At 44.6% G+C, this 14,135-nt stretch overlaps 1 protein-coding gene across 1 annotated transcript in view; it reads right to left on the bottom strand.

Moving 5' to 3' along the window:
* Positions 1–915: 915 nt before the first annotated feature.
* WIF1 (WNT inhibitory factor 1) overlaps positions 916–14,135 on the bottom strand; it is a 98,716-nt gene continuing 85,496 nt past the window's right edge. Inside the window, exons 9-10 of the mRNA XM_066591575.1 lie at positions 9,417–9,512; positions 916–1,589 (exon numbers count right to left, since the gene is read on the bottom strand). Coding sequence (XP_066447672.1) covers positions 1,468–1,589; positions 9,417–9,512 — 218 coding nt within the window. The 3' untranslated portion in view covers positions 916–1,467. The remainder of the gene's footprint in view (positions 1,590–9,416; positions 9,513–14,135) is intronic.

The following is a 14,135-nucleotide window of genomic DNA, read 5'->3' as shown; positions in this document are numbered from 1 at the left end:
CCAACTATGATGTTTTATTCTCACTAGGCTTCCTATATGGAGAAGATAGGCCTTATGGGCCCCTTAAGAATCCTGGTGCAATCGAATCCCCTGCAACCCCTATAGTTACACCCCTGGCTATTACATATGGGAACGTTAAGATGAACCACCTGCAGACAGCACCCCCTTACCAAGTTTATGCCTAAACTCAATAGTATTACTATGTAGCAGACTGCCATTGTTTCAGTGAAGTTAAATGGGACTGAATTCCGTTGTGCAGAATTCCGTTATGCATGTTATGACCACTGTTCCTTGCAGGTGCTGTGTCCAGGGGTGTGCCTAGCCCCCACTAAAAAAATATATGCTAGATCTATTGATCCTGAGATCTTGTTGGGTGGTAAAATGCTACCCTGTTATCTTGACCTGTAGTGGCCTTGCTTGGGAATGTTGGGCAAGAGAAAACTCCTTAACCAGAGGCGTCCCTGGAGTGTTATAGTAGTTTCAGATTGCTACCAGGAGAGAAAAATTGTACCGTGGGCTGAACAAAGATTTATGACAAGGAGTTTGAATGATGTTGTAGTTGAGCATGTACTCCATCACTCCATTTAATGCCTATGAGGTGGACCTACTATCAGTTCCAGATATGTGATGGAGCAGCACATTGCATGCAAGACCACTCCTTCATTTAAAGTTTTCCTCACTGTGGTTATGCAGTAAGGAGACATGGGCACTCAGGACTGTTTTAATGACTGGTGGGTCCCCAAGTGATTAAACATTTATCACCTAACCCTTAGATAGGTGATAATGTCCATTGTAGGGCAACCCCTTAAAGTAGCTTTCTGAGTTAAATACCCATTGGGAACTATAGTTACACACTATACAGCATCAATAACATAAATATATCGCAAGCAATTCATGTAACACTTTTATTTTGTATAGAATATTGTAAAGTTTATTTGTTGATATGAATGATATCTTTACAAAATCTGCATTTTATATACTAGTTCTTTATATGCCACATACTAGAAGCAAGTGTTCAAGAAACAAAAACGATTCTTTCTGGCCTTTAGAATGAATTATAAATACCTTAATTTAATTTCAAATCCTTTTTATGTTTTCTGCTGCTAAAACAAATGTATGAGGAATAAACACCACATAGAGACTTAAAAACCTACAAAAGTATTACAAACTGGTAAAACAAAATACTACTTTCTTATAGGTTTTGTTATGAGAATACTGAACACTGGGCATATATTACATAGGGTGTAAGAACCACTAGGACAACAAAACAAAACAGTAACCTACTGATTAACAGGTAGCCCATACAACAATTACACGTAAGTCAATGTTATGTCAATGGTTCATAATGATGAAGCTAGTGAGAATTAGACCAGTAACATGTCATAAGCATGTTATTATCTAACACAAGGGAAGTTAATGGACACTGTGAACTTTGTGTACTGTAAAATCTTTCAGATGTCTTGGTTTTCACCAGATGTAATTAGACTCGGGAGGAACAGGCTTGTCTTCAGTCCTTTTAGGTGAAGGTGTGTGCTGCCTGTTTTTGGTGCCCGTTGGCCTCATGGCGTTCACAACGTTGGCTCCATACCCTGAAACATCAGAGTTCAAGAGAACAGAAATTAGAAAAATACACCTATGACGTTATTTACACTTTACATTTTCCAAATTGTGTTTGAAAAAGAAAATTATTATATACGTAAAGGGACTATCCAGAGCTTTCATCTTGCCACTTGTCCTACAACACAGTCAGGGAAGTTAGATTTTGGTGTGCTGTGTATTGGTAAATATATTGGTAAGTCTGTGGGCTGCAGGGAACCTGTAAACAGGTCAAAGCTCTAACACCTTAACGCAAAGGTTACCCAGGACATTCACTGACTCCCCGCTGGACAAGTTTGAGCCTGCCTAAAGGCATGTGATGGAATATGATCAGGATTAGAGATGAGCGAGCATACTCGTTAAGGGCAATTGCTCGAGCGAGCATTGCCCTTAGCGAGTACCTGCCCGCTCGAGACAAAAGGTTCGGGTGCTGGCGCGGGGGAGCGGTGAGTAGCGGCAGTCAGCAGGTGGGAACGGGGGGGGAGAGAGGGAGAGAGAGATCTCCCCTCCGTTCCCCTCCCTGCTCTCCCCCGCAGCTACCTGCCCGCCGCCGGCACCCGAACCTTTTGTCTCAAGCGGGCAGGTACTCGCTAAGGGCAATGCTCGCTCATCACTAATCAGGATATATTTTCAACCTGTAAATGCAAACATCTTAACCCCTTAGTGATGAAGACCATTTGCGCCTTAATGAACAACTAATTTTTCACTTTTTTTCATTATCCCATTCCTAGAGCCATAATATTTCAATTTTTTTTTGGCGGGACAAAATGCAATCATTTTGGGGTAATATATTGTATAACTAATTAATTTTTTAAAAAGGATTAGGGTAGTAAAAAAGAAATTCTGCCATTCGTTTTTTAGATTTCATATTTACAGCGTTCAGTGTGCAAAATAAATAATAAAATAGTATTATTCTCTCGGTCATAACTATTCCAGCGACACCTAGTTCATACAATTTTGGTATTTTTGTACACAAAAAACACTTTTTTTTTTTAAAGATTTGCTTTTGTGTTGCCGCATTCCAAGAGCCATAGCATTTTTATTTTTCCACTGACTGAGCTGTATAAGGCTTTTTTTGTGGGATGAGCTCTACTCTTCATTTATCCACTTTTTGGGAACATATGACATTTTAATTGCTTTTAATTTTTTAACAAAATCGGCAATTTTGGCATGTTTTTTTTATTTCATTTTAACGACGATCACTGCGCAGTATGAATGTGTTAAATTAATTTGGCTGGCCAGTACAATTACACCAATACTAAATTTATATAGTTTTTTTTGCAACTTTTTCACACCTTTTTAAAACAAAATGTATTTTTTGTTTATCACTGCATTTAAAGACCCTTAGCATTTTTTTTTATTGTCAACGGTGTTGTGTAAGGGTTTTTTTTTGCAGGATGAGTTGTACTTTTTAATAGCACCATTTGTTGATCCATGCAACGTTTTGATCACTTCCATTTTTTGTAAGGCAAGATGGGCAAAATTAGCTACTTTTGCCATGTTTTTGGATTTTTTTCTATAACATGCACTGTATGGGTTAAATAATGTACTAACTTTTTTCTCTGGGTAATTATGCATGATATCACTTAAAAGACTGCGCATCAGAATAAACCCCTTAACAGCTGCCGTCAAAAGGCATATGAGCGGCTGTTAAGGTGTTAGGAGTTGTCTCACACACAGGTTTTTGTGACAGTTTACTTTTTCATGCAGTTTTTTTGAGGCAAAGCCACCGGGGAATTCAAAAGATATGAGAAATATAAAGGGAGGAATTCTACTTCTTCTTTCTGCTGGATCCACTTCTGGGTTTAGTTCAAAGAACTAATGAAAAACTGCCACAAAAATCTCACCGTCAAAACCTGAAATTTTTCACGTTGTGTCAAAAGATGGGTCTTTGACAGCACCAGCGCAATCTTGAGGGCAAACTGTGCTCTTTCATAGAAATCTATGCTTAGTCATATGTGAATAAAACTTGGCAGCGTGTTGTAACTAATCATTGCAATCTGCCGTAGGGGTTCAGAGTCAGGTGAAATCCAGGCCTAGCTCATTTTTATAAATGCCAGGCAATCCACATTGTCTGTGGACAGGCAGATGCGTATGTCAGTTATCGTACCCCCGCCTTTGCTGAATACTCTTTATGATAGCACACTGGTAGTGGGGCAGGCAAGCACCTGTATCACATGTTGGGCAAGCTCTGGCCATTCATCCAGCTTACACACCCAGAAATTGATGGGGCCAACACCATGTCTAAGTACATCCATGCGGGTGTTGACGTAGTCTTGGACCATCATGAATAAGCACTGCCTGTGACTCTGAATCCTACACTGATTTACAACAGCCTGAAAAAAACTATGCCACACTTCTGTTAGACTTCGCCTGCCATCGGTGGTGGTGCTGTTACGGCTCCCTACTCGTCCATCATGAGCCTAAGAGCCGCAATTGCTTACAGATGCATCAGCACTGCCATTGGGGAAATGCTCTGCTCGAGTTTATCTCCTGATACTGCTGAATTTTGATGTCCCTCTCCACTGCGGAAATGAGATTTGTTATGTTGGCCTTGTAGCAGGGATCAAGGAGAGTGGCCACCCAGTAATGATCTGATGTTTTGATGTGGGTTGTGCAACAATTCTTCTGCAAGCATTGCAACATAAAGTCACTCATATGTCTCAAAGCCCCTACTGGTGACGATGCACATTCCTATGTTATCCCCATCCTCCTTGTCGTCGTCTTCTTCCTCCTCCTACTGGTCTTCCTCCCATATACTTCTTCCATGGATAGAGAAAAGTATTGGAGAAGACACCCTTCTTTATTGTCCAAAACAAACCATGTGTCAGCCTGGGTCTGCAGAACAGTCAACAGCTCTTCAGCGGTGTGAAATGCTCACCTGGAAAGATGAGTTTTAGTACAGCGTGGTATCATTTTCTGTGGGCAGTGCTATATGGAGGCCAAGTTTCGTGAGATACTGATATCTGTGTCAATGCAGAAAGTGTTCAAAGTTGGTAGGAGGAAGTGGAGGAACCGAAGAAGTTCCATAAGTATCTGTGGTCAGATGCACCCTTCCACTGACCGTAATCTGCCCACATGGCGGTGCAGGGCAGGGACATTTTTTGGCAAAGAAATGGTGGCTGGGCAGCGGTTACTGTGGCTTAGCATGAACCATTATGTTGCAGAAGGAGTCTGTGTCCAGCAGCTTGGAGGGCAGCATTTCCATTGCAAGCAGCCGTGCAATGCCTGCATTCATGCTCTGTGCTTGTGGATGGTTGAGGTGATATTTTTTTTTACGTTCCCATAGCTGGAAGATAGAGGGCTGGCTACTTACCCAGGACACGCTGGAAAATGGAGTAAATGGCAATGTTGTAGAAGGTGGTGGTGGTGACAGCTCCATATCTGCTTTCCATTTCCTATTACTGGCTCTAAAAGCTGTAGCCTGGTCATCAGTGTCAGAGGAGAGGCCTGAACTACCCATGCCACTTTCCTTAGACAAAACTGTCTCTCTGTGCTCAGAGGCTACTGCATGAACAAGGAGGAAGAGGCAGCAACGGCAGTGGAAGAGGGGGCAGGATGAGACTGCCTGTTTGCCCTCTGGTCTAGCTGGGCTCTTCAAAGCAGTGGGTGGTGAGAGTTCATGTAGCTGGTCATACACATTCTGTTGAGGTTGTTTATGTTCTAGCCTAGTTTCAAATGCTTCCCACATATCTTACAATTGACCACTGTTCTGTCATTACCTGTGGTTTCAAAGAATGCCCAGGCTACACACATCCTGTGAGCAGACATAGCTGTGGGCCTAATGTTGGTGGTGCTGAGGCTAGTAGTAGTTGGTGGTGGTGGTACAGCCCTTTTAGTTTTCTGTGACACCCTGCAACATCCACCTCTTCCTCCTTTCCCCTCTGAGCTGCTATGATGATGCTCCCTGCCTTCACGCCATGTTGGGTCAAGTACCTCATAATCTTCCACCACCTCTTCCTCTTTGTTGTGCCCCTCTCGCTGAGTGGACTATGCTACAGTGAGCACTGGGAGCTGGCACCCATGTCTCTGCATCCACCTGTACAGATATTGTCTGTGCAGGGCTGACCACACACACTGACCCACCCTCATCTTTCTCTTTGGAAGGAAAACATTACTAGACATCAGTGTATACAATGTCTTGGTCTTCTCTCTCTGGTTGTTTGGAGTGCCTCGTTGACATCCATGGCACAGAATGATCAAGCAGCGCTTTATACTGATCCATGTGGACTGCTTCAGAGTCTCTGAGTGATTTGGTACAAAGCAGAGGGTGAATCTCTTGGTCAACTGGTGCAGACTGAAATGCGAGGAAAGGGAAGTACTGGTAGTTGATGCATGCAGTGTTATCCACTCTATGACCTGTTCGGGGTGCTGCGAATGTAATGCACAGACAGAACCTCTTAGGAATGGCAGCAGGCTTGCCTTGCTTCGTGTATCATGTGCAGCCATTGCTTCAGTGAGAGCCGCCTGAGGGGCCAACTTGGCCTGTTCTCTATCACCACCATGACTACTGACATGTCCAATACCAGAGAATATCAGAGAAAATAACTTTACCCTAGTCCTCTGCAGTGTTTTTTTGATGAATGTCTCTTCAGACTGTTTAGGACATCTGGAAGAATGAGTCCTGTGTCATGCCAAAAGTAAAGCATCCTGAGACCACCATGTGTGGGGTTGCTTTTCATCCAAGGAACGAGGGCTCACTGACAATATTTCCTAACACTGCCATGAATGGTATCTAAACATCCTCTAAGAGCAACTTCTCACAACCATCCAGGAGCAATTTGGTGATTAACAAAGCTTTTTCCAGCATGATGGAGCACCATGTCACAAGACAAAAGTGATAACTAAGGGGCTTTGTGAACAAAACATTGAGATTTTGGTTCCATGGGCAGGAAACTCCTTAGATCTGAATCCAATTGAGAACCTGCTATCAATCCTCAAAAAGCAGGTGGACAAAAAAAACCCCAAAAATTGCGATAAACTCCAAGCACTAATTAGTTAAGAATGGGTTGCCATCAGTCAAGATTAAGCCCAGAGGCTGATATCCAGCATGCCAGGGCGAATTGCAGAGGTCTTGAAAAATAAGGGTCAAGGCTGTAAATATGAAGACTTTGCCTTGACTTGATGTATTTCTCAATAAAAGTTCGAAATCTTCTGAAATGTTTATAATTATACTTCAGTAACCATAGAAACATCTGACTGTGACCAGGCTCACACGGGCAAACCGGATTCCGCATGCGAGAGGCCAGCAGCAAATTCCAGGTGTGAGCCCAGCCAGTCACCCTGTGTACCTGCTATTACGGTATTGTTAATTGCACATGGGCCGTGGGTCGGACGGCCTCCACTGACATCAATGGAGGCTGTCCGCGTGGATTCTGTGGCAAAATAGAGCATGCTGCATTTTCTCTTCTGCTCCCAGAATATGCAATTTGTATATGCAAGTGTGAGCGAAAATGCATGCCTTTCATTGCCCGTGTTTTACTGCGGATCACCTGCCCAGACGGTGATCACAAGATCCGCAATCCAAATTCGCCAGTGTAAGCTCAGCCTAAAAGATCTGAGAACAGAGAGGCAGCAAACTTTGTGAAAACCAAAATTTGTGTCAGTCCCAAATCTTTTGGTCACGACTGTACAGGAGAAGATTATCTGTTATTTATTTAACCTCAGATCTTGCTTCTTTGCTGTATTTTAGCTCAGTTCTATTATGGCAGAGCTGTGATCTGTGACTACAGTTTAACTACAGTGCATAATCTTAACCCTCATGTGGTACCAGTTTCAAAGTGCAGGACTGCAAGGAACAAGGTGGGGGTCAAATAGACGTATGGTACCACACAAGAGCTAGGTTGTCTGCAACATACTTAACAATAAAACTTTGCAATATTACATATCATACTATAAAGATGCCAATCTATCATAAACTACATTGACACAGCCGAGAGATTACTGTGATACGTATGAAGGAACCCTAGAGAGTAGTTTGAATTACTTTCTATGTTTTATGTATGGTAAAATGGAATCATATTATGTTCTATGAAAGCGTCTATAGAATATAGAAAAAAGTTTTAATGAAAAGTGTTTTATTCACTGCTATTATCAAAAGGTAAGTCATGCTCTAGAATGTTTGATGTATAATTATTTGGAAAATCTAGACCTAGCCCTGGCTTTTTGATTGATGTCTGTAAATTAATACAGTATTTTTTTTTTTCCAGCAATTTTTCATTTAGAGATTTTCTGGTTTATAAGAGCAGATGACTTTGCCAAGCAGTGGAACTCAAACTATTTTCCCATCAAAGTTCCATTTCTAGCTCTTTTAAAGTAGTACCCTTGTTATGCTATTGCCATGTGTATATTATGAATCTTACGCCATGTCGCTGTTTGTTCAGCATACTTACAGATTTGGTAAACAGTTCTGCACAGGCCATGAATACATAAGTAGAGGCTTGTTTTAATTTCTGTCACACTCCATAATAGTACCTATCATTATCTGCCAGCATCATCAGATTAAAAGCTTGTATTGGAAAGAAGCCAAAACTTTTCTGCCAGTTTAAACTTCTGTGGTGGTCTGGCCCCTCTTATAGTAAACTGATGGAGGTAAAAAGAACCCTAAACTCTCGGTTATTTTGACTGACACTGGGAAATGGCAATTCACAGTCAGTGGGTGTTTACGACAGATCTGTGTGGCAGAAGGAGGCTTTTACGAAGTTCTTCCTTGCTAAGCATGCAGTTGTTTAATTGTTTAGATCACAAAATGGGACATATAAACTCCGGAGACCTGTCAAAACTTAATGACTTTGTTTTACTGAAATGAAAATGAGAACACGACATAGAAACATGGCTTCAGTCTAAGACTACATTCACATGGCCTTATTTGCGGTCTGTGTGAGGTCCGTCTATTTTGTGCCAAAAACTGGAGTGGATCCTATTAGAGTGAAGGAGGAAAACTTTTCTCAGAGAAGAGGTTTTCTTGCATTCCTCTTACAGGACTTGAACCAATTTCTGCTGCAAGACATATAGACTTTACAGGGTTCTCAAATATTGGATGTTTCACTGTTTTCCTATGATGCATTGATTTCTATGATGTTCTTAGTTTGGATCAGTAAACCCGAGGTCGGGCCGGGACGCTTGTCCATAATATGGACATATAAATGTGCCTTTGTGAAACCACACTAACGCTATTATCAAGTTGGTATTAAAGGAGTATAACGATTTCAGCAAATAAAGGTCACTAATTATAATGTAAAGTTAGAAAAGTTTCCACAAGTTTCTTTATCAATTTTTTACGAGTTCTTTGCAAGATCTCTGCTTCCAGTCATTCAATAGGAACCATTATCGTTTCTTATAGCTACCTATTAGAGATGAGCGAGCATACTCGCTAAGGGCAATTACTCAAGCGCATATTGTCCTTAGCGAATACCTGCCAGCACGGAAGAAAAGATTCGGCTGCCGGCGGCGGGCAGGGAGCGGCGGGGGAAAGCGGGGGGGGGGGAGGGGGGACGGAGGGGAGATCACTCTCTCCCTCTCACCCCCGCTCCCCCCTGCTCACTCCCGCAACTCACCGCTCACCAGCGCCGGCACCCGAATCTTTTCTTCCGAGCGGGCAGGTACTCGCTAAGGACAATACTCGCTCGAGCAATTGCCCTTAGCGAGTATGCTCGCTCATCTCTATTACCCATACAATGAATACTTTTTATTTGTTGAAACAAAGATACTAGATGTTCCATTTTCTGTTTTCCTGGTAATTGTTAATTAAATTTACATGTATAGACTGAATTACACCAAAAAGGAAGAGGTCAGGAACCATCAGAAAACTCAGCTCTTACTTTTGTTACAGTATCTACCATTCCAGCCTTCTTTGCATTGGCATTTGTTGGGTTCAATGCAGGTTCCATGTGAACCACATGAAGGTTCACAAACAGCTGAATAAAAACAAAGCAAAATGATAAATACCAGCTATACTATTCTCCACAATACTCCTGAAGTACAAGCGCTCGGCTAGTTCCGTCAGCGCCATTGAAATGAATAGACAGTGGACGTACATGCATGGTCAGAGCTTCGTTCATTCTGGTGAGACCCCGACTGATCAGACTTTAATCACCTATCTAATGGGTATCTATCTTGGGATAACCCCTTTAAAGGATCATTACAAAGTTACAAGATGGTTCAAACTGTGCAGTATTCATGGCTCTCACAATGTTTTATAGCTGGTATAAGCTTCGCAAGATTTTAGATGGAGCAACTAAAAAGTGATAATCGCTCTTCTGAGCAACAAATGTTATCAGAGTGGTTATCACTTTCATCTCCTAACAAAGATCTCTCATCCAGAAAAGCCTAGCAAAAATTTAAATGCAATGCCCCGCAACAAAATATTATGGTCCAAATTTTTGTGGGCCATGAAAAACAGATTTTTTAATTTATTCAAGTTGCTACAGTATGTGGTAATTACATTCTAGTAGCAATGCACTCAGCTTTGTATATCATAGTAGGAGGGGCTAAAATAATTGCAACTATGATCTGCCAAGTTATAAAATGAAAACATACATGAAAATAATTATTGTAATATGTAACGAGTAATACAGGGTATAGCTGAACAAATGCATTATTATTAGAGATGAGCGAACACGTTCGGCTCCGCCCCTTTTTCGCCCGAACACCGAACTTTGCGAACACTTCAGTGTTCGGGCGAAAAAGTTCGGGGGCCGCCGTGGCAGCGCGGGGGGGGGTGCGGCGGGGAGTGGGGGGGAGAGGGAGAGAGAGAGGGCTCCCCCCTGTTCCCCGCTACTGCCGCCCGCGCCGCCGCGCATCTCCCCGCCCCCCGGCGGCACCCGGACACTTACGCGCGAACACTGCAGTGTTCGGCAAAGCCGGTGTCCGGGTGCGGATGTGTCCGTAACGGACACGTTCGCTCATCCCTAATTATTATACAACTAATACATAAGACCAAAGCACCATGTTACTCAGTTATCTCTTCTTATTTATTATACAGGGGGTAGTCAAATAGGCTGATCCAGCGCTATATCTCAATACTGGTGGCATATAATGAAATAATATTAGTATACTTTATTGGAAGGCATGGATGTGCTACATGGTGGTGTGGCACGCTGGCCCCTAGGAACATGGATTTCAATTATAATTTTATTGTGCTCCCTGTTAGAGAGTAAAACCCAACTGCAAAGTTAAAGAGTAACATATGAGAAGCAGAAATCCGCTTTTTGTGTTTCTAAGAGCCGTTGTTGGACCCAGTTATGTTGTGTTCAGTCCAGGGACTCTCAACAAGGACCGGTACCTGAATCTCCTGCAGACGACGGTGGATGTCTTCCTGGATGGTCTGCCCCTATCATAGCAGATGGAGGCCACTACATGTACACTTTCCTTCCTTCAGTCATAGCAGTGGTCACACAGACTTGTAGAGACGTGGTAAGCGGATTTCTGCTTCTCACATGCTACTTGACAATTGGGTTTTACTCTCTATTAGAGATGAGCGAACACCAAAATGTTCGGGTGTTCGTTATTCGAAACGAACTTCCCGCGATGTTCGAGGGTTCGTTTCGAATAACGAACCCCATTGAAGTCAATGGGCGACCAGAGCATTTTTGTATTTCGCCGATGCTCGCTAAGGTTTTCATGTGTGAAAATCTGGGCAATTCAAGAAAGTGATGGGAATGACACAGAAACGGATAGGGCAGGCGAGGGGCTACATGTTGGGCTGCATCTCAAGTTCACAGGTCCCACTATTAAGCCACAATACCGGCAAGAGTGGGCCCCCCCCTCCCAACAACTTTTACTTCTGAAAAGCCCTCATTAGCATTGCATACCTTTGCTAAGCACCACACTAGCTACAACAAAGCACAATCACTGCCTGGATGACACTCCGCTGCCACTTCTCCTGGGTTACATGCTGCCCAACCGCCCTCCCTCCCCCCCCACAGCGCACACCAAAGTGTCCCTGCGCAGCCTTCAGCTGCCCTCATGCCACGCCACACTCATGTCTATTTAGAAGTGCGTCTGCCATGAGGAGGAACCGCAGGCACACACTGCAGAGGGTTGGCACGGCTAGGCAGCGACCCTCTTTAAAAGGGGCGGGGCGATAGCCCACAATGCTGTACAGAAGCAATGAGAAATAGAATCCTGTGCCACCGCCATCAGGAGCTGCACACGTGGGCATAGCAATGGGGAACCTATGTGCCACACACTATTCATTCTGTCAAGGTGTCTGCATGCCCCAGTCAGACTGGTAATATGCACCTTAACAGTAACCGCGTTGGTGGTAATGTGGTGGTGACTGCGGACCTAGTAGCACGGTTGTATTTTGTTGGTTTTCGGAATGCGGCCAGGATTAAGTGGGCCGTGGCAGGGGGATGGTGTGGGGGCTCTCTTGTTGTGTCGGTAAAGGTGAAATTCTTGGACTGCCACCAGACGAACCAATGCAAAGGCATTTGCCAAGAATGTTTTCCCTGTTGGAGGAGGAGGGGGATGTTTTTGAGGCACTACGTGTCCTCTCCACGTGTCCGTGGTTATATGCACCTTAACAGTAACCGCGTTGGTGGGAAATGGCCTCGCCGCCATCATGTCTTTGGGAAGCCTCTGTTTCCACACCCCAGAGACATACCATTAGCAGCGGTATAGGCAGAGCCCAGAATTCGTAACATTTCAGCCGTAGCATTAGGACAGGCCCCACTAACATATCAGTAGCAGCATTATAGGAGGAGCGCAGTCTTCGTTCCATGTCAGCAATAGTAGCACTCAAGACAGGCCCCAGTAACAATTCCGAAGCAGCAGTATAGCGGGAGCGCAGTCTTCGTTCCATGTCAGCAATAGTAGCACTCAAGACAGGCCCCAGTAACAATTCTGAAGCAGCAGTATAGTGGGAGCGCAGTCTTAGTTCCATTTCAGTAGCCTTAGTATAGCCAAGGCCCAAGTTACATTTATGTAGCTAAAGTGTAGGCCAACCCCACACACCTTTCTGTACCATGAGTGCAGGCGAAGAACATACAAATTGCTATGATTACACTGTAGGTGAGGGCCCCAAAAAATTGGTGTACCAACAGTACTAATGTACCTCAGTAAAAATTGGCCATGCCCAACCAAGATGGCAGGTGAATCGCTTTGGTTAATGTGGCTTAAGTGGTAACTAGGCCTGGAGGCAGCCCAGTGTAACGAAAAATTGGTTCAAGTTAAAGTTCCAACGCTTTTAAGCGCATTGAAACTTATAAAAATTGTTCAGAAAAATTATTTGAGTGAGCCTTGTGGCCCTAAGAAAAATTGCCCGTTCAGCGTGATTACGTGAGGTTTCAGGAGGAGGAGCAGGAGGAGGAGGAGGAATATTAGACACAGATTGATGAAGCAGAAATGTCCCCGTTTTGGATGGTGAGAGAGAACGTAGCTTCCATCCGCGGGTGCAGCCTACGTATTGCTTACGTATCGCTGCTGTCCGCTGGTGGAGAACAGAAGTCTGGGGAAATCCAGCCTTTGTTCATCTTGATGAGTGTTAGCCTGTCGGCACTGTCGGTTGACAAGCGGCTACGCTTATCTGTGATGATTCCCCCAGCCGCACTAAACACCCTCTCCGACAAGACGCTAGCCGCAGGACAAGCAAGCACCTCCAGGGCATACAGCGCTAGTTCAGGCCACGTGTCCAGCTTCGACACCCAGTAGTTGTAGGGGGCAGAGGCGTCACCGAGGATGGTCGTGCGATCGGCTACGTACTCCCTCACCATCCTTTTACAGTGCTCCCGCCGACTCAGCCTTGACTGGGGAGCGGTGACACAGTCTTGGTGGGGAGCCATAAAGCTGGCCAGGCCCTTAAAGACTGTTGCACTGCCTGGAATGTACATGCTGCTCGATCTCCGCACCTCCCCTGCTTCCTTGCCCTCGGTACTGCGCCTTCTGCCACTAGCGCTGTCGGCTGGGAATTTTACCATCAGCTTGTCCGCAAGGGTCCTGTGGTATAGCAACACTCTCGAACCCCTTTCCTCTTCGGGAATGAGAGTGGGCAGGTTCTCCTTATAGCGTGGGTCGAGCAGTGTGTACACCCAGTAATCCGTTGTGGCCAGAATGCGTGCAACGCGAGGGTCACGAGAAAGGCATCCTAACATGAAGTCAGCCATGTGTGCCAGGGTACCAGTACGCAACACATGGCTGTCTTCACTAGGAAGATCACTTTCAGGATCCTCCTCCTCCTCCTCCTCCTCCTCAGGCCATACACGCTGAAAGGATGACAGGCAATCAGCCGGTGTACCGTCAGCAGCGGGCCAAGCTGTCTCTTCCCCCTCCTCCTCATCCTCCTCATGCTCCTCCTCCTCCTCCTGTACGCGCTGAGAAATAGACAGGAGGGTGCCCTGACTATCCAGCGGCATACTGTCTTCCCCCGCCCCCGTTTCTGAGCGCAAAGCAGCTGCCTTTATGGTTTGCAGGGAATTTCTCAAGATGCATAGCAGAGGAATGGTGACGCTAATGATTGTAGCATCGCCGCTCACCACCTGGGTAGACTCCTCAAAATTACCAAGGACCAGGCAGATGTCTGCCAACCAGGCCCACTCTTC

The sequence above is a fragment of the Eleutherodactylus coqui genome, chromosome 2 (genome assembly GCF_035609145.1).
Source record: "Eleutherodactylus coqui strain aEleCoq1 chromosome 2, aEleCoq1.hap1, whole genome shotgun sequence".
Lineage (NCBI taxonomy): Eukaryota > Metazoa > Chordata > Amphibia > Anura > Eleutherodactylidae > Eleutherodactylus > Eleutherodactylus coqui.
Note: the sequence above shows the minus strand (reverse complement) of the source record. Positions and strands in the feature narration are given on the sequence as shown.